The 27,262-nt window shown below is 53.7% G+C and overlaps 12 protein-coding genes across 12 annotated transcripts; 6 read left to right on the top strand and 6 right to left on the bottom strand.

Moving 5' to 3' along the window:
* Nucleotides 1–197: 197 nt before the first annotated feature.
* On the top strand, nt 198–1,438 carry M421DRAFT_68717 (N2227-domain-containing protein; the record flags this gene model as incomplete). Its single annotated transcript, XM_033596544.1, has 2 exons — nt 198–386; nt 479–1,438. The coding sequence occupies 2 exons, from the start codon at nt 198–200 to the stop codon at nt 1,436–1,438; spliced, it is 1,149 nt and encodes a 382-aa protein (XP_033446231.1).
* Nucleotides 1,439–1,922: 484 nt separating this feature from the next.
* M421DRAFT_68715 (FAD-binding domain-containing protein) lies at nt 1,923–3,507 on the bottom strand (the record flags this gene model as incomplete). Its single annotated transcript, XM_033596542.1, has 2 exons — nt 1,923–3,173; nt 3,226–3,507. The coding sequence occupies 2 exons, from the start codon at nt 3,505–3,507 to the stop codon at nt 1,923–1,925; spliced, it is 1,533 nt and encodes a 510-aa protein (XP_033446230.1).
* A 306-nt stretch (nt 3,508–3,813) lies between these two features.
* M421DRAFT_423259 (uncharacterized protein) lies at nt 3,814–5,682 on the top strand. The gene is made up of 5 exons (XM_033593405.1): nt 3,814–4,138; nt 4,198–4,325; nt 4,404–4,503; nt 4,556–4,903; nt 5,004–5,682. The coding sequence occupies exons 1-5, from the start codon at nt 4,001–4,003 to the stop codon at nt 5,430–5,432; spliced, it is 1,143 nt and encodes a 380-aa protein (XP_033446229.1). The 5' UTR covers nt 3,814–4,000; the 3' UTR covers nt 5,433–5,682.
* A 997-nt stretch (nt 5,683–6,679) lies between these two features.
* On the bottom strand, nt 6,680–8,470 carry M421DRAFT_7477 (isoamyl alcohol oxidase; the record flags this gene model as incomplete). The annotated part of the gene is made up of 3 exons (XM_033597075.1): nt 6,680–7,920; nt 7,976–8,175; nt 8,223–8,470. 3 exons carry the CDS (start codon nt 8,468–8,470, stop codon nt 6,680–6,682), a joined length of 1,689 nt encoding a protein of 562 aa, XP_033446228.1.
* A 1,069-nt stretch (nt 8,471–9,539) lies between these two features.
* On the top strand, nt 9,540–11,030 carry M421DRAFT_68548 (uncharacterized protein; the record flags this gene model as incomplete). Its single annotated transcript, XM_033596531.1, has 9 exons — nt 9,540–9,687; nt 9,744–9,769; nt 9,821–9,857; nt 9,909–9,979; nt 10,028–10,050; nt 10,106–10,265; nt 10,315–10,418; nt 10,469–10,671; nt 10,723–11,030. 9 exons carry the CDS (start codon nt 9,540–9,542, stop codon nt 11,028–11,030), a joined length of 1,080 nt encoding a protein of 359 aa, XP_033446227.1.
* Nucleotides 11,031–12,627: 1,597 nt separating this feature from the next.
* Nucleotides 12,628–13,057, bottom strand: M421DRAFT_7475 (uncharacterized protein; the record flags this gene model as incomplete). The annotated part of the gene is made up of 2 exons (XM_033597072.1): nt 12,628–12,665; nt 12,712–13,057. The coding sequence occupies 2 exons, from the start codon at nt 13,055–13,057 to the stop codon at nt 12,628–12,630; spliced, it is 384 nt and encodes a 127-aa protein (XP_033446226.1).
* A 1,156-nt stretch (nt 13,058–14,213) lies between these two features.
* Nucleotides 14,214–15,301, top strand: M421DRAFT_423252 (trypsin-like protease). The gene is made up of 2 exons (XM_033593404.1): nt 14,214–14,582; nt 14,633–15,301. The coding sequence occupies exons 1-2, from the start codon at nt 14,349–14,351 to the stop codon at nt 15,137–15,139; spliced, it is 741 nt and encodes a 246-aa protein (XP_033446225.1). The 5' UTR covers nt 14,214–14,348; the 3' UTR covers nt 15,140–15,301.
* A 1,580-nt stretch (nt 15,302–16,881) lies between these two features.
* Nucleotides 16,882–18,453, bottom strand: M421DRAFT_423251 (Bud-site selection protein). The gene has a single exon (XM_033593403.1). It carries the CDS (start codon nt 18,432–18,434, stop codon nt 16,989–16,991), a length of 1,446 nt encoding a protein of 481 aa, XP_033446224.1. The 5' UTR covers nt 18,435–18,453; the 3' UTR covers nt 16,882–16,988.
* A 405-nt stretch (nt 18,454–18,858) lies between these two features.
* Nucleotides 18,859–21,259, bottom strand: M421DRAFT_423250 (uncharacterized protein). Its single transcript, XM_033593402.1, has 4 exons — nt 21,012–21,259; nt 20,626–20,960; nt 20,169–20,578; nt 18,859–20,120 (listed from the first exon to the last, which is right to left on the bottom strand). The coding sequence occupies exons 1-4, from the start codon at nt 21,059–21,061 to the stop codon at nt 18,972–18,974; spliced, it is 1,944 nt and encodes a 647-aa protein (XP_033446223.1). The 5' UTR covers nt 21,062–21,259; the 3' UTR covers nt 18,859–18,971.
* A 191-nt stretch (nt 21,260–21,450) lies between these two features.
* On the top strand, nt 21,451–23,616 carry M421DRAFT_423249 (propionyl-CoA carboxylase beta chain mitochondrial precursor). Its single transcript, XM_033593401.1, has 2 exons — nt 21,451–21,997; nt 22,059–23,616. The coding sequence occupies exons 1-2, from the start codon at nt 21,473–21,475 to the stop codon at nt 23,322–23,324; spliced, it is 1,791 nt and encodes a 596-aa protein (XP_033446222.1). The 5' UTR covers nt 21,451–21,472; the 3' UTR covers nt 23,325–23,616.
* Nucleotides 23,617–23,823: 207 nt separating this feature from the next.
* Nucleotides 23,824–24,882, top strand: M421DRAFT_423248 (OsmC-like protein). The gene is made up of 3 exons (XM_033593400.1): nt 23,824–24,266; nt 24,319–24,428; nt 24,493–24,882. Exons 1-3 carry the CDS (start codon nt 24,118–24,120, stop codon nt 24,768–24,770), a joined length of 537 nt encoding a protein of 178 aa, XP_033446221.1. The 5' UTR covers nt 23,824–24,117; the 3' UTR covers nt 24,771–24,882.
* A 329-nt stretch (nt 24,883–25,211) lies between these two features.
* Nucleotides 25,212–26,727, bottom strand: M421DRAFT_68775 (MFS general substrate transporter; the record flags this gene model as incomplete). Its single annotated transcript, XM_033596551.1, has 3 exons — nt 25,212–25,757; nt 25,810–26,485; nt 26,540–26,727. 3 exons carry the CDS (start codon nt 26,725–26,727, stop codon nt 25,212–25,214), a joined length of 1,410 nt encoding a protein of 469 aa, XP_033446220.1.
* Between the last annotated feature and the right edge of the window lie 535 nt (nt 26,728–27,262).

Genomic DNA, 27,262 nt, shown 5'->3' with positions numbered 1-27,262 from the left:
TGGAATCACCCAACATGAGGCCGGTGATCGCGTCAGGCGTGCTGCTCCTAGCAAGCCTCACTCTCGCAGGCGCGACAGGGGTCTTGAGCACGGCCCCAGCAGCACCAGACATCGCCGCTGCTGCCGCTGCTGCCGACGCTGTACTCTTCCACGGCGATGCTGACATTGCCGCTCAAGATGTGCTGCACATGGGGTCCATGGCCACAGGCGAACCGCTGCGACATCGGCGTGAAAAGGCGCATTTGATGAAGCGCATGAGCCGCAAGCACGGGACCTGGAACACGGCGCATCCGCGCTATAGACTGCTGGAGGCTCTGTACGGGTTCGCGAAGTATCGGGAGCGTAATATGGCGGAGCTAGATAGGTGGCGCGCGAGGTATGGGAAGGTGGGCAGGGCGCACAAGAAAGTACGTTTCGAACCTGACTCTCGACACAGGCAGGGCTGGAGTCGTGTGTCGATCGATGCTGATACGCACAGATGCTGGAGAAAGCAGTGGACTACAAGAGGAAATTGCGTAATATAGAGCAGCAGATTTACGAAAATGAAGTCCTTTGCAATGCTATCGTGGACTACGCCACGACGTTCTACGGCATCGAGCAGAAAGAGTTGGCCGCGCACATCAAAGACGCAGAGAAAGCAGGGAGAGTGGCAGACCGCATCGGCCCCAGCCAAACCCTCAAGCACTTCGTCCGCGACTGGGCCGACGACGGCTCCAAAGAGCGCGACGACGCATTTCCCTGCATCCTCACCACGCTGTCCGCCCTCGCACCCCCCGCCGCCTCGCCACGCCTCAGAATCCTGCTCCCCGGGTCCGGCCTCGGCCGCCTCGGCACCGAAATAGCGAATCTAGGACGCTTCCAAGTCACGCTGAACGAGTACAGCATGGCCATGAACATCGCGTACCGCTTCCTGACCTCCACGCCCGCACAGCACTTCGCATTCCACCCCTTCGTCGACGCACTCTCGCACCACAGCACAACAGCAAATCTACTACGCCGTGTGGATGCGCCAAACGCGCCTCCAAACCCAGACGTGCTGCTCGTCGAGGGCGATTTCAACACCGCCTTCAACGACCAACAAGCCGCCTTCGACGTGGTCGTGACGCATTTCTTCATCGACACGGCCCGCAACCTCGTCGCTTACTTCGATACTATTCACCGCCTGCTCGCGCCGGGTGGCCGCTGGGTTAATCTTGGCCCGCTGCTGTATGGGACTGCGCCGCTTGTGCAGCTCAGTCTCGACGAGATCGTTGCTGTGGTGGAAGCCATGGGGTTTGAGTTCGAGGACGTGGGGGGGCAGTGCGGGGCGCTGAGTTTTGAGGGCGAGGAGGGGGGGAGGGGGAAGGTAAGGTGGATGGAGGCAGAGTATGGGTTCGATCCGAGGGCGCTGGTGAGGAATGCGTACAAGGCGCAGGTGTGGGTTGTGAGGAAAGTGTAAGCGAGGGACGAGCGAGTCTGAGCTGCGCTTACCTCTGCTCCGATGGTCGAGCAGGAAGCGGTGCACTCGCGACACCTTCTAAGGTTCTGTTTTGAGCTTCGCGGATTTCGAAGTGCGGACTTCTAGCGCTGCACACTTCGGAGACTCGGACGAGATAGCCTGGGTGCTTGACTCGATCATCCCCTAGCAGCTCGCTCTTCCTCATCTGATCCGACGAAGATATCGTGCGAACGAACTTCGTTCGAAGCTGCCACGGTCCACCGGAGCAAACTCAAGCAACGCCCCGGTACATGTTGCCGCGAGTCTATCCATGGGTTGAAGCCTCTGGCAAGTGGGACACATCAGCTTGCTTGTTCGTCACGAGAACACGACAGAACCACTGCCCTGCTCGTCCATATGCCAATACTAGGTGCGGATCATGGGGTCATAACTTTCATTCAACATCACACATACCGGCATTACCACCCGCTTAACACTAACATCGCTAAGCGATAGGTGCGTAGAAAGAGAACCTTCCCCGCGGATCATACTTCTCCTTCAGCGCACTCAGCTTCTCCTGTCTCCAATCCTCGTAGCCGTACCAGCTCTTGCTGCCCTCGTCGCCATACGCGTAGTTGACGTAAATATGCAGCTCTTCGCTGCCAGTGCCCTGGCGGATGATGTCGCGCAGCTCGTTACCGAGCGCTTTGACACTCGCGTCCTCCGCGGCGCCCGTGGACCCGTAGATAATCAGCGGCGCAGCGAGGATCTGCGCGTCGCGGAACGCAAACGCAGATGCGTCGGCGCTGCGCGCGCGCACGCCCACGGACGCGTAGTCTTCGAACATGAAGATAGAGTTTGTGTAGGGCGAGTCCGCGCCGCCGACGGCGGCCGCGTAGACGTCGTATGCTTGTTTCTGCGCGGTGGTGTTGTACGCGTGTGTGTAGATGGGGAAGCGCGGGTTGTTGAAGCCGAAGTCCTGGCATGGCGGTGAGTCCATGGCGATGCCGGTCCAGGCCGCGAGGTCGTGGTAGGTTCCAGATTGCGGCGTTGTCTTCAATGGCTGGAGAGCGTGGAAGGGTGCGGTGTACTGCGCGTCCACGGATGTCACGCCTTCCTGGATGATGTACATGATGATCACGGGCTTGTCGGCGTCGAGTGTTGCGTCGTTCTGCCAGTACGACCAGTTGTGGATCTTGGCACTCTGAGTGCCGTTGTTGATAAAGACCTCGTTGGCGGCCTTGTAGATCTCCTCGACTTTGTCGCCGCTGAGGACAATGGTCTCAATGGCCCATTCGGTGTATTGAATGTCGTAGACCTTCGAGGTGACAGATGTGACAATACCGAAGTTGTGTCCGGCACCCTGCATAGCCCACCAGAGATCCGAGTTGGAGTCGATGGTTTGCAGTTTACCATCAGCAGTGACAATGTTCATGGACTCGAACTGATCCGCGATCAAGCCGTGGTGGCCTTGCAGCCAGCCGTGGCCGCCGCCTAACGCGGGCCCCAGATAGCTGACGCATTCGCATGTTCCGGTGACAGTCTGCTTTCCGGCCGCCCAGAGGGTGTCAGTGACCTTCTTGCTGTTTGTGCCTCCGCCAATGGTGACAGAGGACGTGCTCTTGGAGATGGAGATGGAGTTCAGTTGGGGCATGTAGATCTGGATGCCAAAGTCCATCTTGCCAAGACTGGTCAATGATCCATGGTGCCCATTGTACGCAAGGATTGGAATATCCTGGTCAGCGGCAAACTTGACCTGGAGACAGGTCGTTAGCACGGTCGCTGTGTGATGAAAATCGAGCCCATACAATCTTGGAGACATCATCCTCTGTTCCCGGGGCGATGACCACGTTGGGCGTTGGAGGCGACAGGTTGGACCATCGCACGGTGTACGCTGTAAATAGCTCGCTACCCTCGTAGTAGACCTGAGCAGTGTTTGAGAGCTGAGATGCGAGAGATTTGAGATCGATGCCTGCCGCGGACGTCCTCGGGAACACATCATGAGAGGTGGGTCCACATGCGACACCGGACAGCACTGAGGCCAATGTCCAAGCAGCGACAGCCGACGGGGCAATGAATCGTGTGAACATACTGCCAACAAGTGGATGTCGCTCAGGAGTGCAGAGGGCGCTTTGAGACGTCTACACGTTTAATTTAAAGGGCCTGACCCGAGAAGGCACTAAGGTATGCACCACCCGCGATGGAAGGCTACCTCGAATGAGTCCATGCTGCCGAAACTAGGCTTCCCGGATCAACGCTGCACGTAGGCCTCCAGGCCTTGGGAAAGATAACATCCGTTTGCTGAGCCTGCCATCTAGCCGCGTGCACGTGCAATGGCTTGTGCATACGAGGAGCAGGGGTCTGAGGCTCTTAGAGTTAGGCGCGCTGTCTCGAAGTGGGGTCTCTATAGTCCAGCATCGAGTTCAGTACTGGATAGGTATGTATTTCCTTTTTCAGGCCGAACGCAAGGCCGCACAAGCAAGTCATGCGAGGCCATCGATGTCAAAATCTCCCTCGTTCCTGGATGAGCCTCTTCAATCCATCCGGTGATCGACGACACACCGATTCCGCGGGACCACCAGTATGCCCGCTACTTCTGTGGAGCTATGGACGCTGTATGCGTTTGGGGTAGCTGTCACTCTCCTCCGGACCTATGCAAGGGTGTCGGCTGTTGGCTATCGTGAGCTTCGCGCTGATGACTATTTGATCTGGCTCGCTTTGGTACGTGTCCATCGGCCGTCTGGTCCCCTCCTTACGCCTTGACTGACTCCATTCTCCAGCTCCTCTACACGGCTCAGACGATTCTCGGATACAATGTTGGGATTGCCTCTCACGGTCTCGCGAACAATGGCATGACGGATGCTCAAAGAAGTGCGCTCTCGCACGACGACCCGGAATACGGATGGAGGTACGCCAAGTCACTTTCATATTTTCCACCCGGGAGCGGACGGTATATCGAGCGTCGAATGTCTGACATCAAACGCAGAGTCATCGGATCCAAAATCCAGTTGGCGGGTTGGACAACAGCACTCTGCTTGCTTTGGACGCTCAAGCTGTGCGTCGCGGTCTTCTACTATCGGCTCACGGTAGGTGCCTCTGTTGGGTCTCCGGAAAGTTTCGCTGATGTCGATCGTGCAGAGCGGCCTGAGCACATACCAGAAGCGCATCAGCGTCGCGATGGGTTTCATTGCGACCACATTTGTGGTAGTCGTATTGACCATTTTCCTGTCGTGTAGGCCACTCAACCACTACTGGCAGATATCGCCAAACCCTGGAAACTCTTGCCAACCAGCAATATCGAAGCCCATCGTCTGGGTAACGTTCGTCACGAATGTGTCCACAGATATCTTTTTGTTCATGATACCCGTCCCAATGCTGTGGAATTCGAGTTTACGGCTGTACAAGAAGGTAGCTGCCACCTTGGTGCTCTCTGCTGGCCTCTTGATTATCATCTGTGCGACGCTGAAAAGCATCTTTGTTATCACTGTGAGTACCGCCATGGTTGTCCTGCGACTGTCGTGTGCCGTGGATGGCAGAGTCTATTACCTTGAGGATAGAGCTTGACCATATACTGACTTCGCCATAGGACCCTATCGATGGTGGAGCACTGGCGGCCGAATGGGGTACCAGGGAGACCTTCGTCGCGGTCCTGACCACGAACCTGCCAATGATCTTTCCCTTACTCAAGATATGGCTGCAACCATTCCTGCCTAGCACATTGCGCTCTAGTAGCAACAAGGCATATAAAACACCGGGTAGCGGGTTTGTAACCATTGGCGGTGGAGGTGCTTCGAGCCATGCCAACAAGAGTCCGTGGAGTGGAGCCCGGATCTCAGCGAACATAAACCTTGACAATGAGAGCGAGGAACGCATCATCGAAGAAAACGACATAAAGATGCAGCACCTGCATTCTCCGGCCGAGTCCCAGCGACCGCAGGGGGGAATCATCGTATCCAAGCATGTCTCGGTTACGACGGAAGCCTTCGGCAAGGAAGGCGCTCTCCGTCAAGTCTGAGTTGTACGTACCCAACCTACCTCTAAATCGGAAAGGCGTATGTTTCGCAGGATGGGGTCGTAGATACTCCTTCACCCTCGACTCGGGTGTCTAGCGCCAAATTCAGCCAATCGGCAAAGCAGGTACGAAGCTTTTGTGGCTATGTTTGCAAGTGCGTGAAGCCGAACATCACCTAAAAGACCCTGTTTGCTAGCAGACATGGGTGCACAAACTACAGTGGACGTGTACAGGACCTGCCAGTCACTTAGAGTCTCAGCGACAAGGGAAAAGACGCTAGACACTCGAGCCAGCGTGGAGGCAGCGTGATTGAAACACCGACGTCGTATGAGCGGAAGATCCGCAGTTTTTCCGCGCCGCACCGTTGCGGAGTGGTCGCGGATCTGATGATCCAGACAAGATAATGAGCCGACCCGCCTGTGGCCCATTCTTGACCCAATCAATGTCGTACCGCTGGATGAGGCTTGGTGCAAGGCAAGCCACGAGGGCAGACAGATAGATGTCGAAAGACGAACCGCTCAATGCTGATTGGACGCGGGTCGCCCTGCATGCGCGACTAATTCGCGACTGCCGTTCGATATGATCCAGGACGCGCGCTCGAAGATATCATGAGTCCATAGGCTGCTGGTGTTGGACATGTTGCAGTCACCGCCTTCAAGGCAGTTCGTACATAACGTTTGTCGTACGTTAATAGAGCAGAAACTGCAGTTTCGAAGGATTCTGCAACCTGAATCGTGAAGCAGAGACGTGGAATTAAGGACAAGGACGCGCAGGATCATACGGCAAGATGATGTCTTAGGCTGGAGGATTGTTCTGCCAAATATTTGGCGGCCAGATTTCTTCCGACACCATCCCACGATTCTCACCTTTCGCAGCCAAACGAGCCCAGCGACACCACGCTAACTCTACGCATCACAGCTCGGGAGGATGCGCATACTCATTGGCTGTTCTGCGCATGATTCGTGCTGCCACCTCATGCCACTTTTCACGAAGGACCGCCGAGGAAGCGCCACAGTCACACCCAGGCTCTTCTCGACCTGCAAGTCGGAAATGAGTGACCAAACTGCTGGAAATACTCGAACAACTTTTTTTTCCCTCGTTCTCGTTCTCGGGGCCGAAGAACCGAACGGCGAGGAGATATTCAAAATCGCGTGGCATTGTTGGGCCTGCAGGAGTTCATGTCACCGACTCGTCGGAACACCGATTAGCGGTACCGGTAGTTACCGGTACCTATCATTTTGTGCTTCGTTCTACTTTGCTTGGCACATGCGCCCATCGTTCTGAACGACCCAAGCCTCGCTGCCCACGCCTACGGTAGCGTAGAAGAGGCCTGAGGGGTCCCACTTCTGCTTAATGCTCAGCAGTTTGCTGTAGTTGTCACCCCAGAACGTTGTCTGCCAGTTCTTCTGGTTGAAGTCGGCCTCGTTGACGTACGAACCACTCCCTGGTGTTGCGGCCTCGACAATGGGCATAATGACATTAGTCATCTTCTGTTGCGTCTCCAGAGCCTCGGACCATGGAGCCGTAAAGTTCCAGGGAAGTGTGAGCGTGGCATGCACGATGGCATTTCTCCAGGCTGGGTGCACTGAAGTTGTCGTCTCCGAGCCGAACGACCCCACATCTGTTCCAACACCGATCCAGGTGACGCCCTTCTCCACGATCGATTTCCAGGTCGCAGTAATGTTACCGACTATGCTGCGCGGGACCAGGCGCGTTCCGTACTGTGCAATGCCAACTTGAATATTGCCGAGGGGAAGAGGACCGAAGTACTTGTCGTAGTGCTCGTAGTAAGTGTTGAACTCGCTGTAAGCGGCGGTGTAGTTGACCTTCTTGGCATCAAGTCGGGCAACGAACGGTGCGAGTATCGTCTGGACTTCAGCCGCAGTCTTGTTGTAAGCGTTGAGCGGTGAGATCATGAAGAATGACGTGGTGAAGTAGTGCACCACCATAGTACCTGCGTCAACCATCGCGGGCAGTTCTTCGTGGAATGCTTGGATCGCATCGTAAAAGACGTCCTGGGCGTTGTCGGTGGTGAAGAAAGACAAAGAAGCTCCACCAAACACAGCCTCTTTGTGAGCCTTCACAGTTATCGAGACAACAACACCGTATGTGCTGCCCCCGCCACCGTTCAGGGCCCAGTAGAGATCAGCGTTCTGCTCCTTACTGGCAACAGCGAGCTTGCCGTCGGCTGTGACGACGTCCCAGCTCAACACGTTGTCAGCGGCGAGTCCAAAACTTGTGCTGATCGCCGAGTGGCCTCCTCCTTGTGTGTATCCACCAGCGATACCGACGGTCGGGCACTCACCACCTACGACTACGAGACCCTTATCACGGGCAGCTGCCATAATCTCGAAACCCTGAACACCAGCACCGAGCTTAAACGCTGCACCACTGTACCCTGAGTCACTGTAGGCGGGAACGTGAGTGATGTTCTTAAGGTGATGTGTCCATACAGCGAGTGAGCCAGCGCCTGTGGAGCGACCCAGATAGTCTGACACGATCAGTCAGAGGAACTATGGGATACAATGTCGCGCTGAAAGACTTACCATGGCCTGTGTTGCGGATAACAAGGCGGATGTTTTTGGATGCCGCAAAAGCGATTGCTTTCTGGACATCTGCTGGCCCAGAGGCGTTGACTGCGTATCGGACATAGTTGCCGAGCTCACATGGGCGCGCTCGTGGCTGGAAGGGATCACAGCTCTGGTTCGCAAAGAACGGTGCCATGACCGACGAGGAAGACTCATAGCTAATCGCCGTCAAAATCACGTTTGAGAGAAGCCGGTATGTACACACTGAATCTTCTCGGATTGCCATTGCGCCTTCAAGCTCTCGCAAGTCGCATTGTTGAAAGACGCTCCGTGGCATGGCGCACCAAGCGGAACAGTTGCAATAAGTCGTCCACCCACGGTGCTGTTCAAATTATCCCACTCGGTCTTAGAAGGCCATGCCTTGTCTCCAGGAAAGGTCTTGCATTGGGTGGATGGTTGGCCGTTGACAAGAGCAGCGCCAAAAAGCGTGAGACCAATGGCGATGAACCGCATTGTGATACCCTGCTGGTAAGCAAGTAACCTCGAACCGTGACAATTTATACATTCGGTATCTCATCTGTAGGAACCTTGCAGCCGCGGGAGTCCCCTCGAGGCGGCGACAATGCTACTAGCGATTCGGGCCAGCAAATGCTAGGCGTTCCGTCAAAGGTCATCAGCGCACTCGTCTACCAATCTCCGGGCGCAACTTCCCAGTCATTCGGTGCTGAACCTGGAAAGAGCTTGGCTGCGCCTTATCCATCCTGGCGGTACCGGTACCGGAAGCGTAGTACTGTGGCAAGTGAGTAGGGACACATCTTCCTCAATCGTCAACAACTATTGCGCAGCGTCTCGTCAACGTCGCAATCCCGATACTTTTACGGTTGATCGCTCGACCATGGTAGAGAACAATCGCAACATGCATCTGTAGACATTATGTCAGGTGATCATATCCTAGTCTCCTTCTGACAGATACGCCAGGGTTCCGGGCCGACGTGCACACGCTAGTGGTTGTGAAAGGGTCCCGCTGACAACTGCGCGGCACGGAGCGAGAGTGTACTCGCCCAATCGGTATCAGTAGTGTGGCGTTTACCGTTCATACGCTGGGCTAGACGGGACGGCATTCATCCTACTCATCAGCGGAGGTGTGGCCCGTCCAGCAGTTGGACTTCAGGCTGTGCTTTGATACCAGTACCAAGCACAACAGTAGCAAAGGTATGCACTTGACATAATATATGCAGCTCGTCTGACCTCGCTTGGTATGACGAATGTGAAGTATGCTTGAGTATGCAGTAGCTTTCACTAAGGCACCGAAGAAGCGGCGAAGTTACCAACGAAGCGATCAGCAAGACGGGTGGGATACCCAATCGCCATATACTAGGCTTTATAAATGTCGTATCTGATCAAGGGATATTGAGAATCATGCGGGTCGAGCACGTTCGATTCAGTGTCTTGAGCACCGGGTCGGCAGGGTCGCTCGACCAATCTGTGACTCTGATACATTCGATGTCCCAGCGAGAGTTAAGAGGGAGGTAGATTCTTTCGAGCGTAACAGCGACCGCTGTACTTCGACTGTTCTGCCGCCATGGGCTGGACATACAATACCTCAGACAACGTTCCCAACGATGGGCCACAGATCACAACAGTGGCCATTGTGTTCACAGCGACGTCACTTGCGATGTTACTGCTGCGGTTCTACGTTCGTGGGTATATGATCAAAGCTGTTGGCGCTGGTAAGTGACTCTCCATAGTTCACCCTCCGTGCGGCAACACGAACTAACACTTTCAGATGATTACGTCCTCATCATCACTTGGGTAAACGCCACTAGCTACCACCATAAGAATTGTGTAGCTGACAGATAGCAGCTAGCGGCATGCGGATTCGCTGTGGTGTCCATTGTTCGTAAGCGCGCGTGGTCGTGACTACAGTTTCTCATCAAGCTCACCTTTTCAGAAACCAAATGGGGTCTCGGATTGAAGCACCTGGATGATATGCCAGTCGAGAACATCTACAACTTCGGACTGGTGCGGTTCCTTTCGCGTACAAGAGGAGAAAATAGCTGACAGCATCAGGTACAATACATAGGGGCGCCATTGTAAACCCACACCCCTCCGACCTCTCCTGATTTGCACTAACGAGCATGTCTCCAGCTACATCACAAGCATCCTCGGGTTCAAAATGAGTCTTCTGATGTCTTATCTTCGTTTTATGACACAAGGTGCCGCGCGCACAGCAACGATCACAGTCATCATCGGATGCGTTCTTTTCCACCTCTCGTTCCTCCTGGTGCAGATCAATCTCTGCCAGCCGGTCAGTACTCAAGCGGCCAAGGTAAGATGCCTCGCTAACACGTTACCAGGCTGCGAAGCAATGGGATCCTAAGATCACCTGGGGCCAATGCTTGCCGGCTGTACCATTCTATACAAGCATGGCCTCGCTCACGATCCTTTTCGACATCACTGTGTAAGTGTATAATCAATTCTGGCTCTAGAGAACGCGACTGACACAAACAGAATGCTCCTGCCCTTCCCAGTCCTACTTCGGAGTCACATTCAAATGCGAAAGAAGCTTGCCCTCTTGGGTCTTCTTGCCCTCGGCATATTTATTACAGTCATCCAAGTCATACGCATCCAGACCGTGAAGAATCTTGCGAACTATCTCGACTCTGCAAGTTTGATCCTGTGGTCATCTGTCGAGAACAACTTGGGGATCATCGGTAAGGACTGCTGGGCTTCACTGGGAGCAGACGCTGATAGACTACTGATAGTGGCTTCGATACCGACGCTTGCACCACTGTTCAAATACTACGCCGAGAAGACACAGAAGAGCTCTACTGGCTACAGTCGTTCGCGATCCTTGTACGCCTTGAAGCCCAGTCGCGGCACACGAGACGGATCGGTCCCACTCGGGAGTGGTGTCGATCGAACAACACACATATACGGTCCATCTGAGCAAGTAGGCAGCGAGGAGTTCATTCTCGGTGGTGTTGCTAAGATAAAGAGAACAACGGAAGTCAGAGTTTCGGCCCATGAGAGAGACGAACCACACTTGGACAAGGCTTCAGACAAAGAATAAAACCATCGTTATTTTGGAAAAAGGGGGTTGTCTTGTCACAGCAGATGTGGATTGAGAGGGGCAGCGGATCGCTCCGGAACAACGTTTGGAGTGAGCTAGTCCGGTTCAGGTGGATCAGTAGTATATGAGCCAGCTGCCTTCGTGAACAGCTCGGCAGAGGAATCTGATCACTTCTTACTCAACTCTCTCTACCTATCAAGATCATTCAGCTTCAGCATGTCTTGATTGCGGTCATGCCGCCAAAGTGTTCACAGAAGCAAAGTCAAGATCTCCCAGGCGATCTCAGCAGATTGAAGCCAAGGATATGAGTGCTGCTTAGTTCGTAGCATCTGCGAGAGCACGATGGAAATGGCTTATGCAATCGAGGAGTACATTTGGAGCCGGTTCAGCTCGTCGCCAAATAGTGCCAAATCTTCTTTCATACCGCTCACGTAGGCCTGAGTCGCTGCACTTTGATCCATCTCTTGCATCATGTCCGTGATAATATTCATAGCAACGGGAAGCAGTCAAATGTATTGCAGAGAGCATTCGCATTGTTTCCAACGTAGGAAATGAACTGCCCCAGCCCGATGACCCGTGCATGACAGTACGTTGTCTCGATGCCCGTGGTAACAGCAGTCGATCTGTCGGCCTGGAAATACTGAACTTAGTATGTCTCCTTTATCCTTTGATGTCGCAAACTTGTGTTACATGAACCCACATTGCAATCGCGCAGCTGTGCCAAGAATCACGCGATCAGTTAACGTCCCCACCAAGCCATTTACTTCCCACGTTCACGATTACGTTACATGCTGCTTCGCTCCGATGATAAACTATCCTTGAACTCTCCCCGTTGCCTTGTTAATCTCGCGCTAGAAAGCAATCTCCGTCGGGCGGGTTTCGCCACTAGACCTGCATTCAGTGAGCAATGTGCTGGGGGGAAGGATCCACCAATGTCGACAGCAGGCTCGAAGCCTCGAACAGGCCGGCGGAGAGATCGAAATGGAGCCATATCGGAGCAACATTACAATACGATATCGATCGACGATCGGCACATTGTGCGCTATAATGTGAAGCTGTAAGACAAAGTAGTGAACAAAGAAGCTTTCTGAGCAACCGCGGCGTCTTATCAGCATGCTGCATGTCGACGCAGACGGGACTGCCACCGAAGTGTTCGTATGGCGAGCATGTGAAAGTGGGCGGAATGGAGGCGGCGGAGGGAATTCGGCTAGCGTCGCGCTGGCCTCATTCTCCGAGTCGGGCAGGAGTCGTCGAACACGCCCTTGCCCATCAATGCCACAATATTTCATCACCAACCCTGCTTCCTTTTTCACCGTTAGAATCTCTCCCATGGATACTGCGACGACGCTATCTAAGTCTCAACGCCCTAGTAATTGGAGAGTGCGGCTGCGGTGGCTACGAACAGCTCTTCAAATGGCCCTCGGGTGCCGTAAGACACGAAGAAGATACTAACGCAGTAACGAGGCACAACCAGGGATCGAATACCAGCGTCAGTTAATACGACAAATTTCTCATTGTAAACAGTATCCCTTCAGGAACATCATACTAACGCTGATATGGCAATATTTCGACATCATTCGCTGGTCTGGTATCGTACTCATGACTGCAATTTCACCACGACTTCGGTCTTGTCGTCTGCACCATGTCAGCTTCGAAAACCGCCATCTGTAACGTCACCTACCTCCAAGAAGATCTGTGAAGACCTTATCGTCTCCCAACATCAAGGGGGAACCGTCAAACTTCAGCTGGATAGTGTCGCCATCCTTGTGCGCCGCGACTGGCTTGACTCTCTTGTCAACATCGTCGCCGGACTTGAACCAGTACACTTCTTTTGGCAGCATGCTTCGATTCTCTGTTCTATTCCTGCCAAGTACCCAGTTACCGTGTTGTAGGCGGCCATCCTGAAGTGTGAACACAGCTGCTTCCGATCCACACTTGGCTTGTGTTTTGTCCTCTACGTTGTTGCCTACAATCTCGATAGGCGAGCCGTTCAGCTCTATCGTGAAGGGTGTCTCTAGGCTGTCCATGTTGTCGAGAGAGGGTGACGACAGGAGTCTCGGAAGGCTGACTGTAGACAGGAAGACGAATGCGCGCTCGAAATCTATCAGCATCGGGTGGGAACTGTGGTCACAGGGAGACGTTTGAGGGCAGAGACTTGCTGGTGGTCTTTTGATAGGGGCGATCGTCCACAGCCGCCATCACATGCGATTTACAGGAAGTAGGGAGCCAATCATAGCACAGCGACGCTACCTGCCAACACCGGTAATGATTAGCGTTGGCGGACGCCTCGGCGGACTGTTAGATTATCGCGAAGCCTAGCTTGGCATTGCTTATGCATTGCCTGATCAGTCGTAGAGCCGGCGGCACTCCAGGTACTCACTCAACTGCCAAGACCACCAAGCAGCGGACATGTCTTTCATTCGGCAGCATAGAGATTAAAGACCGCGCCTCGTATCACCTTGCCAAGCACCGGAGTAATCTACAACAACCACGTGCACGATCGTTTGCGGCAGGTGGGTTGGCGTCTTCACTTTACCTTTAGGATACCGAGCGCACGACTACAAGGGTATCCCGTTGCTTGCCGGCAGATCTTCAAGCTTAATTTCGCGTATAGCGATGCTGTTTCAGCGCGCGTTCAATCTATCCAATCAGAGTCGAGCTGCTCTCTACAAACGCAACATCTACGCGCTGTACGATTTCTTATTTGCAGCGGGTCCAAAGCTCGCCAGTCTCTGAAAAAGTAGATCTGCAGTCAAGACTCATGTTGTACAATCTGTCGTACATGCAATCCGCCCCAGTGAGGCTTCTCTGCACGAATCAGAAAACTCCCCGGAGAACGAGCTGGCGAAGACTCTCTGGCCCTGCATACCACGCTGGGGTCCCTAGGTTTCTCAGTAATGGTAGCACTGCTAGGTCGCACCGATCCGCCGAGTAGAGCAGCCGGAGGCGAATTAATGACGTTGTGTGAACGCGGTGCTCCACAGGAGCTTCCTCTTTAGCTCTCGCTGCGTGTATCTGCACATGAGACTGCATCAGATAACAGCTTCACCAGCGGGAGAATGATCTGTTTAGTCTTCGCCAAGTCCCGAATTGACTACATCTGGAAGGACAGTGAACAACACCAGCTTGGCATTCTAGGTGCTATCAGCGCCGCCGAACAGGAAGGTCGAGAAAGGCCACGATTGTCTGTACAGCTTCGCCTCAGGACTATAAAGATGGTGGACGTTACCTCTTCCAAAGAATCATCCTCTCGCAGATACTCTTCCAACACTCACTACCCTCACTCCCGAGCACCTCGTCAAGATGCAGTACAAGGCAATGATGGCTGGCCTCTTGGCCTCCGCAGTCAACGCTGCGCCTACTCCTCAGGACTCCGACATCGTCGGTGGCACTGTTGCTGCGGCTGGCGACTTCCCCTTCATCGTCTCTCTGCAGCAAAGCGGCTCCCACTTCTGCGGTGGTTCCCTCCTCAACGCCAACACTGTCATCACTGCCGCTCACTGCACTGTCGGCCAGACTGCTTCCTCCCTCACTGTCCGTGCTGGAAGCCTGGTAAGCATCTCAGATCTCAAGTCACCAGAACTGATACTGACAATTGTTAGGACCGCAGCTCTGGTGGAACCGTCGTCAGAGTCTCCTCCCTCACGGTGCACCCCAGCTTCTCCAGCTCCACACTCAACAACGACGTCGCTATCTGGAAGCTCGCCACCTCCATCCCCACCAGCAGCACCATCGGTTATGCCTCTCTGGCCGCCTCTGGCTCCGACCCCACCTCCGGCAGCACCGCTACCGTTGCCGGTTGGGGAACCCTGACCTCGGGCGGCTCCTCTTTGCCCACCACGCTCCGCAAGGTTGATGTACCCGTTGTCTCTCGCGCTACCTGCCGCAACAACTACTCCGTCAGCGAGATCACCGACAACATGTTCTGTGCCGGTGTTACTGCTGGTGGCAAGGACTCTTGCCAGGGTGACTCTGGAGGTCCCATTGTCAACTCTTCTAAGACTCTCATCGGTCTTGTCTCTTGGGGTGAGGGCTGCGCTGCGGCTGGCAAGCCTGGTGTTTACGCTCGCGTTGGCACTCTCCGCTCTTTCATCGACGCCAACTTGTAAACATTGGAGACAGACTACGAAGGGATGTGATGTGTCAGGATGCGGGAGTGTGGGTAGTGTTATGTTGCAAGTAGTCGTCTATGGTTCTTCAGCGATCAGATTCGCAAGAACACAGCCCCTATGGCATTGTTAAATAAGACATAATCGCAGTACGACCTCGGATCTTTCTTTTTGTCTCTAATGAGTTTCTTGGCAAGTGAGTCAGATGTTGTGGATAAGTAAGCCTCCGCAAGAGTTCTACCTACTGCATTGTTCAGTATTGCAAGGTTTCCTGATCGACAGAGATATATGACTATGTGTTCTCTCTGATTTGCTGGCGCTGTGATACTGCAACATACGCACCTTCCTTACAGAATCCGGATCTTCTAAGAGTAATTATGGTAAAGTTAATCCGTGACTCCATCATTCTGCATGTCCTCCTGTCACCTTGTGAGTTGTTCTTCCGAGCCCTTCGAGCTCAATATCAATCGTCCCTTTCTTCGAGGAACCTTGAAGCGAAGATCTGAGAGGTTGAAATCCCGTCTTGACAATTATTAATTGCTTGCTGACGCGCTGCGGCTGACAAGGCGCTCGGGGTAGCCTGGAAAGGCAGCGTCCACTGTAAGGCACGATCTCAGCCAGCAAGGCAAGCTTCGAGGAAGTAGAGGAGACAGGGTTGGTATGGCTGGATTGGACCCCAATTTACTTCACGCGGTGATGATGTGCAATCGACATGGAAGATGTTGAGAGGACAGCCTTGAAGTAAGTAGAACGTTGACCGTCACGAGAGCGGCACCCGATATGGGGATGGGGCTCGCAAGGCCCTGTGCATGGCGAGCGTTTACAAGCACTTGGACAAATGATTCAGTTGATTTTCGTCGAATTCTCTCGAGTCAGCAACTACGACATCTTTAAATGGACTCGAACGCTCTTGTGCCGAAATAATCTCTGCCGCGAGTTGATCGCAGTATCGAGTCGAGTCTTTGCTAGGACTCAAGTTGATTCTCAAGAACGCCCTTTGAACCCGAGTACGCCCTAGAGTGTAGCTTCAGTCCGCATGCTCACCCTGGAGACCAAGTCTGCGGACGAGAAAGACCGCAATCCAGCGAACTACTCGAATCCGTCAGAGTCACCCTGAGAAGAGGTGAGCAGAGCGGCCAGTCAACATGCAGTGCAACTCGCCTCAATTTACAGACAGTCTAATGCGACTACAAGGCTGTATTCCAAGCCCTGATGTTGTTGAGAGGCGTCCTCGGAATTTGCGGAAGTCGAACGTGAAGTACTGGCGCCGGGCCCAGATGTGCACTTACCTACGTGATAAAAAGTACGCAAGCGCCCGTCAGAACCCGCTTAACCTAGGACGGGGAAGGAGCGACTCAAGACGGTTGCAAATAAGAGGAGGCAAGGGGAGTCGGGTACGAGGCCAGATTTAGACTCGAGGAGCGCATGCAGGATCCATGCGCCTGACAATTTTGAGTCTCTGTGGTAAGGCGAGACGGTCGACGAGCGAGGCACCTTGACCGGCAAGCGCTACGTCACGAATGCAAGACTGCAGGTTTGATCTTTAGGCGAGGAACCACTCTGTGAGAAATCGATGACCAGAGGACTTGGAGGTGGGGATGAGTAACAGAGGCAGAATAGCAACTCCAGCACTCACAGGCGCAGCTACGACTGCTTTGCTCTCCCAAACGACGATGTCGTTGAGCGATGCAAAATGTCTCAGAAGCTCTCAAGGTAAGAATTAGGTCTGAACCGAGTACCAACGCACAATCACTCATTCCAATATCAAACGCTTGCTCAATCAATCCTGCCATAGCTCTTGGGTATCTGGTAATTCTTGCGTGTCTCGATCCACTGACCATCCAGTAGATCAGTCGAACGTGATCTTCTTCGCCGTCTTCGCCCCGCCGAGATCAATCTTCAACTTCTTACTCTCCTTCGCCGCCTTCGCCGCGGCCCACGACGGATGCAAAGGCCCTGTATCATCCTTCTTAGGCCCCTTCTTCTCCATCCTTGCACCTGCCGCACCAGCGCCACTCACACCCCTTCCTCCATGTCCCACATCACCACCACCCAGCCTGTTCTTGCCCAACGGCGCAGCATTCTCTCCACTGATCACCGGTCCCCTCCCACCCTTTGCCTTCAGCCCCTTCTCCACCTCCCTCCTCGCCTTCCTGTTCATCTTGCCATCGGTATCTACAGCGCCCCTCTTGGCATCCCACCCCTTCTTGCGCTCATTTACCTCGATATGCTTCGCTTTCGCGCCGTACTTTGCTTCTGCGATCTTCTGGCGCGCGCGCTGGCCGCGCCGGTTCTTGCGCGGTTTCTCGTCGAGATCGGAGGCGGATTCATCGCCGGAGAAGTAGTTTCCATGGCTGAGGCCGGGGAGAAAGGTGGATGATGTGGGTGCGGCGGAGGGTTTCGAGGAGGGTTTCGTTGTTGTGGTAAGGGATACAGAGGAGGCAGAGTCGGAGTCTGATTTGTCGGAAGGAGGGGCTATGCGGGTGACGGCGTTGTCTGAGGAATTTGAGGCGCTGAAGCCGCCGAATGATGAGGCGTTGGAGTCGCTGGGTGCTTCGAGGTCGGCACCTGGATCTTCGCTGTCACTGTCGCTGTCGCCTATACTCGATGGGCGCTCATTATCAGAGAGACTGCCGTCGCTTTCCTCGCCAGACGAAGGCGCTGCTATCCGTGCATTGAGCAACCTCGCTGCAACGCCGTCCTCATCGCTGAGATCCACTATATCCACCTCCTCCTCTTCCTGCTCGCTCTCCTCCACCTTGCGCTTCTTCTCTCCGCTCTGCGACTTTCCAGCCTTCTCCATTTTGACTGCACCTCCCGCGCTACCAACGATCTCCTTCAGATCGTCAATCAGCGCATCGACCTCCTTTTTTACCGCCACAATCTTATACAGCCTCGCCAGCACATTAAGCTTCGCCTGATCGTTCTCCACCTTCTCGATATCCTTTACGCTTTCCGGCAGTGCCTCGTGGTCCTTCAGACTCTTGACCTTCGCAATCGTCCGCCGCACATGCTGCTCCGCGACTTTCTCCAGATCTAGCGCCTTGAGCGCTCGGTACTCGTCATCGAGGCGAGTGAGCGCTTTTGTGTCTTTTTTCTGTACCGCAGTCTTTTTGCGACGGCTGTGCTTTTGGCGTTCGAAGCCTGCGCCGAGGCGGAGCGCTGCAATGAGAGGCTTTTGCGCGGCGGTAAGGCGGGCAAGGACTTGCTTCTTTTGGTATTTGAGGAGTTTTTCGGCGGCAGGGGTCGCGTCTGCGAGCGCCGGCGAGGCTTCGGAGCGTTTGCGTTTGGCCATTTTGAAGATTTGCGGCCTTGATGTTTGCGGGTTCGAGACGTTTTGCGCAAGGGAAATTTTGGGATGGGGAAGGTTCTTCCGAATGGCTCGGCTGGAGTTGCTCCACCTGATGCCCGACTCCACAATACGGGTCTGAAAAGGAGCATCATCAGCCTTATCCATCTTTGCAAATCTGCTTGTCCGCTCTCGAACAGAATTCCTTCATTGCTGTGGCGTCGATGCACTGGCCTAATCTGTCGAGATGATGCCCCTCCCTCATTGAGTCGTTTCCTGTATCCCAGATGATATATCTTGTGAAACAGCAAGGTGGACTCACTGTCGTCTGGCATGATGCTGAGTTCATTGTTACGCAACACGGAAACGAGGCAATCTTTTCGCAGAAGGACAAGTCGTTACAGTGGAAAGAGATGGAAGCATCGTACTGCATACTGTGCAGCAAATACTGACGCGATCCTGTTGCTCTTAGTCGTCTCATGTGCCTCTTCCTCAACCATGTCGAATTGGCTCATTGATCTGAATGACCCAGCCGCCCTTCCCTTACAGCTTCGACCCCTCACCCTCAACGATAGCAGCAAGCCATCCGACATCCACTTCCCCACCCTCCTCAACCTCGAACACCCACCCCACTCTCCCACTTCTGCCACTCCTCACTTCAAGCTCCATCTTCATTTGCTGCACCACGCACACCACATCACCTTTTTTCACTAAATCGCCCTCGTCGACTAGCACCTCAACCAGCTTACCGGGAAATGGTATGCTGATGTGACTCGGGTCAGAAGGATTGGCGCGTGGGTGTTGGGAGGTAGTCGCCGATGCGCTGGTGGATGTCGAGTTCAAAGCGAGTGTATACGGGGTCAAGCCAGTAGGGGAGGTGAACAATACATCTGCGTTCAGGGAAGTGGGAAAGTCGTTGCGCAGGACTTTTGTAAGTTCGAGGTGATGCGTTGGCTGGGCTCCGGGTTGGCCTTGGGGCGAGAGGGTGAGGGACCAGGCGTCACCTTTGCGGAAGAGAGTGTTTGCATTGCTCAGTTCTGGTGCTGAATTTGCGGATGTCGAGTCTTGTAGCAGCGGATTTGAGGATGCAGTAAAATTTTGGCTTGCTTTGAGCAGGTCTGTTTGGCTCCTTTCCAGCCACTGCGTGTCGCACTTCCCTTCTAGGAAATCACAATGCGCAACAATTGTGCCAAGCACCGAGATGTTTGTTTTCACACCCGTGATGGATGTGTCTTCCAGTGCGCGCTGGGCTTTCCGCACACAATCTTCCCACGACGAAGCAGTAACGATGAGCTTTGCGATTAGGCTGTCGAAGTCCGCCGAAACAACAGCTGGGTATCCGCCGATCAAACTCGTGTCAATCCGGATGCCGTTTCCAGTCGGGAAGCGGAAGTTTGTGATCTTGCCAATAGAGAGGGACCAGTCGCTTTCGACGTTTTCGGAGGTGATGCGCAGCTGGATCGAGTGGGCTGGCGGAGGAACCTCTGGATCACGCGTTGATGTTGGCAGACCGCAGGTCTCCAGCGACGCACCCTGGGCAAGGAGAAGTTGGGCTTTGACGATGTCGGTCGCGGAAATGGATTCTGTGATCGTGTGTTCGACTTGTAATCGCGGATTGACCTCCAAGAAGTAATGCTCTTTCGTTTCTGGGTTGACAAGAAACTCGAATGTACCGAGGGAGAAGTATCGAACCTTTTTGTTATCAGCACTTTCCAGTCGAGTCTCAGATGTCCAACTCACATGTCTCGCCATCTTCAACGCATCCACGATCACTCTCGCAATCAGCACTCGATCCTTAACGACACTCGGTGCAATCTCGATAACCTTCTGATATCGTCGCTGAATACTGCATTCTCGTTCCCACAGATGCGTTACGTTGCCACTCCCGTCACCGATGATTTGGACCTCGACATGGCGAAATCCGTCCACGGCTGCCTTTTCGGCAAACAATCGCTTCGACGGACTCTCCTCCACTGCTCTCTTTACCGACGATTCGAGGTGCTCTTCACTCCGAATTAGCCGGATACCACGACCGCCGCCGCCGTCAACGGCTTTGACCATAATCGGATACCCGATTTTGGCAGCGAATTTGCGCACGTCCTCCACATTATCTGTGGGGGTCTGCAGTGCCGGAGATACTGGAACATTGCCTGACAAGATTAGCATGGCTTACAAGCAACATCAGGGATGAAGGTACATCGTTCAGCAAGCTGTCTCGCCTTCAACTTGTCCCCTGTTTCCGCTAGAATGCTCCACCCAGGACCTACCACCATGGCACCAGCCTCTTCCCACATCCTCTCTGCGAGAAGATCGGACTCAGATAAGAATCCATAACCCGGGTGAACGGCATCAATTTGGTGTTTCTTGACAATCCCGATTAAAGCATTGATATCCATGAAATCTGCGGCTGACTGCAGCTCGACTGCGTGAGTAGCTCGCACGGCGTGCGAAGAATCGCCAGAGACGTAGATGCTATATGTCTCGATGCCGAGCTCGCGAGCTGAGGATATTACGCGCGTTGCAATCTCGCCTCTTGCAAAAATTGCATCAGCATCTGCTTGACGTGGAAGTTGGGAGTCGTACCTGTTAGCAATGAGGAGACGTTGTATCGGTCTCGGTGGTGGTCTCGACATCTTGGAGTGGCTTTGCGTGTTTGGGAATGTTCTCTTTGGACGCCCTGCTGGGTTGTAGTGACTTCGGCGATTCAGCTTCCAGAATCGTACTTGGACGATTGGACGTGTAAAGACTAGAGTCCTTAAAGATGTAAGGAGGTAGCGTTACGAGTGTACACACTCTCTGAGACGTCAAGATCGAACGTCAAAGAATACTTGAAAGCATGCTGGTCGTTCAGATCTAAGTCGTGGAGTCGCAATGGGCTGGATTCGGTTAGAGCGGGGCGGGGAGCATCAAAGAGCCTCGGTACCCCAGATGTCCCCATACTACACCAATAATCTCCCGTACCGCTTCGCCATGTGAGCAAGTGCACCGCTCCGTTGCTGGAGCAATACTACCCTCACATCGGCTGGAACGGAGACTGCGCAATCATGGCTGGCGGCGACGATACACCGAAAGCGCCCCCACCTACGCCTGCAGACGCGTCCAAGGACATGCCCAAGGATTCATCGACAGCAACCGACCGCCTCGCCCAAGTCAGCGCACACCTCACTCTGAAGTCCAATACAACTAGGCAACGCCGCCGAAAGAGTGCAAACTCATATCTTCCCGCCGACTACTCGGACATCCTGGGCCAGGTCACTGCCCTACAAAAGATCGCATCCACTCCCGATCTGAAAAACAGAGGCTACGTGCGGCAGAAAGTTGCAGGCAAACTGTGGGTACGCGAAAGAGTCGAACAACTGCTGGATCCTGGGAGCTTTACGGAAGTCGGCAGCGTCAGTGGGACAGTGAAGTGGAAGCAGACAGGGCCGAGAAGCGAAGATCCGCTCGAATACGTACCGTCGAACAATGTACAGGGTTTCGGGCGGCTGAGAGGTCGCAAGATAGTGTTTACTGCCGATGATTTTTCAATCAGAGCGGGGCATGCCGACGGCGCGCTGATAGAGAAGACGGCAAGTCCACCTCAAGGGGCCTGATGACCGAGAGGGATTGGTGTGCTGACAACGCTAGCAGATATATATGGAGAAACTTGCGATTGCACTCAAGCTGCCAATTGTCAAGCTCGTCGACGGCTCAAGCGGAGGTGGTTCGGTGACCACAATAAGATCGATGGGCTTCTCCTACGTCCCGCCGCTTCCCTCATTTGCTCAAGTCGTCACACAGCTCAACATGGGCATTCCCAATCTTGGCGCCGTCGTCGGGCCTGCCATTGGTCTTGGTGCTGCGCGCGTAGTAGCATGCCACTTCAGTGTGATGGCCGGGAACATTGGCTCCTTGTTCAACGCTGGACCAAGTGTTGTCGCAAATGCTACATTCGAAGAGGGGCTGTCGTTCACGGACCTCGGGGGACCAAGTATGCATTGCACAAACGGAACCATCGACAACCTCGCACCTGACGAGGCGGGCTGTTTTGAGCAACTGAGGACGGTGCTGAGCTACCTGCCTAATGTCGGAACCCAGATACCTCCAGTGATTGAGAGCGAAGATCCAATCGATCGTGCAGACGAAGGTTTGCGCACCATTATCCCGCGCGCGAAGAACCGAATGTATAACCCGCGTGCAATCATCTCTTCCGTTGTCGACAATTCATCTTTCTTCGAGATCGGTGCCCTGTGGGGAACAACCGCCATCGTCGGCCTTGCGCGCTTGGCTGGAAAGCCTGTAGGCATCGTCTCCCTAAACTGCGAAGTCAATGCCGGCGCCCTCGACGCGCTCGGCAGCCAAAAGATAACGCGCATGCTCAAGTTCTGCGACACCTTCAACATACCGCTGCTGCAGTTCGTTGACATTCCTGGGTATGCAATTGGCACTGTGGCCGAGCGGACTGCGACGATGCGCCACGGCGTGACTCTCGCAGCAACATACTACGCGACCACGATGCCCATCTTCAGTATCATCGTGCGCCGCGTGTATGGCGTTGCGGGCGGTATTATGCTTGATTGCAGAGACCCAAGGATGCGTGTTGCCTGGCCTTCCGGAGTGTGGGGCTCACTTCCTCTTGAAGGAGGTATTGAGGTTGGGCATAGTTTCGAGCTGAAGGAAATCGAGCGGAAGCAAGGCAAAGAAGCGCGAGACAAACGATACAAAGAACTGGACGACGAGTACAATAGGCTCATGAACCCAGTGAGGACGGCGAATGCGTTCGGCATCGAAGAGATCATCGATCCAGCGTACACAAGACGCGTGTGCTGTGAGTGGGTGAGTCATGTTTATGAGAGTTTACTGCCCCAGAGAGTCATGGAGAGGGTTGCTGGAAAGCTGAATCCGATGTTCACGTAGAAGACTGAAGGCTCATGAGCATAAGGGACGATTACAGACAGTTCCAATCCCGGTCTCCCCGCACAGATTGGCTGATGAAGGTGCTGTCCTGGAACGCGTGCCATGGTCAGTGGTGAAAGTCGCATCAAAAGTCGCATGCACGAGTATTGAGATAATTTGTCAGCCCATGCAGCATAAGCTCAAACCAACAGTTTCCGCCGTTGCGTGCCAAAATTCGGGTGACCACGTAGCACACGCAGGTGGGGGGTTGAGAGAATATCGAACGGGTGCAAGTGGGTGATGTCAAGCCAGGGAACCTCTCTGTTTGGAGTGGCAAGACATCTCGCTGATGATTACGATGATTGGAAAAGATACGGGAAGGTGAAAGGTCAGATTATCAAAGTGCTGGAGGAAGGACACAGAACGAGGGTCGGCGGAAATGATTGTTGAGGTGATGCAGGTGCCACCAGCATCTCTTGCCAGTTGGACTCTCGATTCAACAGTATGCTCAACCCATTCTCGTAACTCCTACACTCGGGGATCTCCAGGACTATTCGAGTGATCGTAGTCGCAAGCGCAGGAGATCCGCGTTCCACACTAGCCGTATGCCGTTAAACGCTCCTCCATTCAGGTACACACGTCATCGACTTCCAAACGTCACAAGCCGTCAGCGATGCGATGGATCTTTCGTGAAAATAGATCAGAACTCCCTGGTAACATCTTCCAACTCGTCTTTCCTTCAGTCTTGCACATCAACCATCAAAGTCTCTACTTCATTTAGCGAAACACGCATTGAACAATCACGTCAATCACAATGGCCTCGAGATCTTTCACACCCATGCTGCGCAGCGCCATGCGCGTCTCGCCCAGGAGTATCACTTCGGTTCCTCGTCGCTCTTTGAACACAGAGACAGCACCAAGTCTGTACTCTGCACATGCGAAGGTTGTAGGAGCACGCGTTGGGTACGATAATCAGGCTATTTGCAATGAGCGATTTTGACTGATCGTTGGCTAGCCACGTTGATGGTGAGAACCTTAAGGTCGAGCTCACCATGGCCAAAGCCCTCGGTGGTAAGGGCGACGCGGGAAAGACGAACCCTGAGGAGCTATTTGCTGCTGGCTATGGTATGTTTCTTTCTACCTTTTCATTCTCTGCACTTCTTCCCGATCACGCCCTCACAAGGACTAGGAGCATGTTTCCAATCCGCTATGAACGCCGTCGCCCCCTCCGTCAACGTGAAGATGCCGACGACACCCGAGGATTCGATCGTTGAGACCAAGGTACATCTCGTTGGTAGCATGAAGGATCTCGACATGGGATTGAGGGTGGAGATGAATGTCAAGGTTAGGGGTCTATCAAAGGAGGAGCTCGAGAATGTTGTGTACAAGGCGAGACAGGTATGCCCGTACAGCAGGGCAACGAAGGATAACGTGTACACTACGGTCACTTGCGAGACTATGGAATAGTCGGATTTCACAAATGATGATAATATTGTAGATCTGTGACCGCCAAGATAGTAAAGTTACATCGACCATCTGGCAGCGCCGGCGCTCAGTTTTTTGACACAGAAGCATGCAGTCATTCTGTGAAGAAATCTCCTACACTGATCATCTCATTCTCTACTCTACAATCCCTTCACTAGGATTTGGACTTACCTCAAAACAATTCTGCTCGGTCTTTGTTTTAAGATGAAAGACGGATCTTGTCGCACTGTCGCATATGGCTCATTACGCTCACAAACGAGGAGTGGTTGGAACAAGATGGAGGCATCGATGAAGTATGAGAGGGATATTGTGTATCAGAGCTTTTGGAGACGTCGTTTTGTAGATCTAAATAAGCCAAGCAAGCCACGTACTGGGTATCAATTCTGTCGTTCTTCTACATCTTAAGAGTAATCCACAATCGCCTTAGAACCAGCCGAGACCCTCCTTCCTACGCACAGCGACGTGCATGAAGATGTAGACGCAAGTACCAAATCCAAGCATACCCGAGATGACACCAAAACCCATGAGGTACTTCGGCTTATCCTCCGCAGGGAATAGGTACGCGCCATAGATCTGGGCTAGATTACCCATAGCATTGACGAGCGCCAATGCAATAGCTCTGACCTCAGGCTCCATATCACCAAAGGTTGCACTTGCAAAACTCAAAGCGAGCGCGTTGGAAGCCCACAATCCCGCAGCCATAAGCACCAGCAGCGCATACCGCGCTGTGAAGTCGAAGATGACGCAGACGCAGATGGCTGTGATGAGCGCAAACGCGAGCCACGAGGAGATTAGCAGGCCACGATGGTTGGACACGCGGTCTGCAAAGAACGTTGTGATGGCTGTGCAGACGAAGGCCACGGCGTAGATGGGCGCGGTCATGTACTGCGCTTGCACGCGGTCGGTGTAGCCGAGGCCGGAGACGAGAGTGGGGTAGAAGTAGCTGAGGGTACTGGAGCCGACAATGACCTTTTTTTCAAGTCAGTATTCGAAGCTTCAAGATTGTAGGACTAAGGCGTACCATGTAGCCCAGCACGAAGCCGATGGTGCGCCAGTCGCAGATAGCGAGCCTAAAAGACTTGAGCTTGCCCATGCGGTCGTCGCCTTCAGCATATGACTTGACGCCGCCTTCACGCAGACGGGCAACAGCGATGGCGCGTTCGCGCTCGGTGAGGCGCGAGCTCGTAGCGGGAAAGTCGAGAAGGATGAAGGAGGCGATACCAGCCCAAACGATTGTTGCGACACCTTCGATAATAAAGAGCCATCGCCATCCGCGCAGGCCACCTGCACCCTCCAAACCGCCAGTAATAGCACCTGCCAGGAGACCTCCGAAGCAGCCAGACAAGATAGCAGCGGACATGTACACACCGAAACGCTTGGACTGCTCATCGCGCTTGTACCAAGACGATATAATGAGCAGGATACCAGGAGCGAAACCAGCTTCAAACACACCGACAAAGATGCGGAGAATGACAAGGTGGTTGAACTGATGGATTGCAGCCATGACGCATGTCAAAGCACCCCAGATGGCCATGATAGTAGGGAGATACAGCGACGGCTTCCACCTGACAAGGATCATATTAGAACCAGGCTCGAATGCGACGTATGTAACGAAGAAAACAACCAAGGCGATAGAGTATTCGTTCGAGGTGAGCTTCAGATCGTCCGACATGCCTGCAATCTTTGCGTTGCCAATGCTGTTAATGATCGGTCAGTGTAAATCTAGTCATCTTCGACACGATGCAACTCACTTCGTACGATCCATATAGCTCAGTAGGTACATGAGCCAGATTGTGGGCAGGAGATACAGGTCAATCTTCCGGACCAGCTTCCTCTCTTCCTCGGGCGTCCATGTCAGCTCCTCGAAGACTTCGACATGGTCCTTAGAAGTGTCCATCACTTTCAAGTCGGCACCTTCGTAGGACTTTGGTGTCTCCATGGCGCACTGAGATATGTGTGGCAAGGAGTATAAATGTGGAGACGTCTAACACAAAGAAGTCGTGATAGAGCTGGAGTGACCCTCGTATCTATAGGGTCACCGATAGACGCAGCTGGAATGGGCAACCCGATGGTGAGGTGTCGCCAGAGCTTTATAGGATGAGCTCAACCTGCAATCACGTCTCGCTGATGGTGTTCTGAACGAGCTAAGTCCACCCCAGGTTCACGGTCCCTCTCGTCAACCCCAGACCTCCCCGGAGACGGGCTGATGTCACCAGGTTCGCTGGATGCAATTCCAGGTTTGTGGATCAGCGATCCTCATTCGTTGGTCCCTGGACTGTTGGTCCTCCGTGATGCTGATGTTCGCCTGTCCGTGGCACTCTGCAGGAAAACTGTGCCTCGAGACGGTGACTAGCGCGATTGTAAGATGCGGAGAAAGGCAACGGGAAAACGCTAGATCGGCATTTAGTCCACCAGCTCGTTGCGAGCAGCCTCAACGCGCAAATCGGCAAGGTGCCGAGCGGGCCTTAACGTAG

This window comes from Didymella exigua (genome assembly GCF_010094145.1).
Source record: "Didymella exigua CBS 183.55 unplaced genomic scaffold M421scaffold_25, whole genome shotgun sequence".
Lineage (NCBI taxonomy): Eukaryota > Fungi > Ascomycota > Dothideomycetes > Pleosporales > Didymellaceae > Didymella > Didymella exigua.
This window is presented reverse-complemented; position numbering and strand designations above follow the sequence as displayed.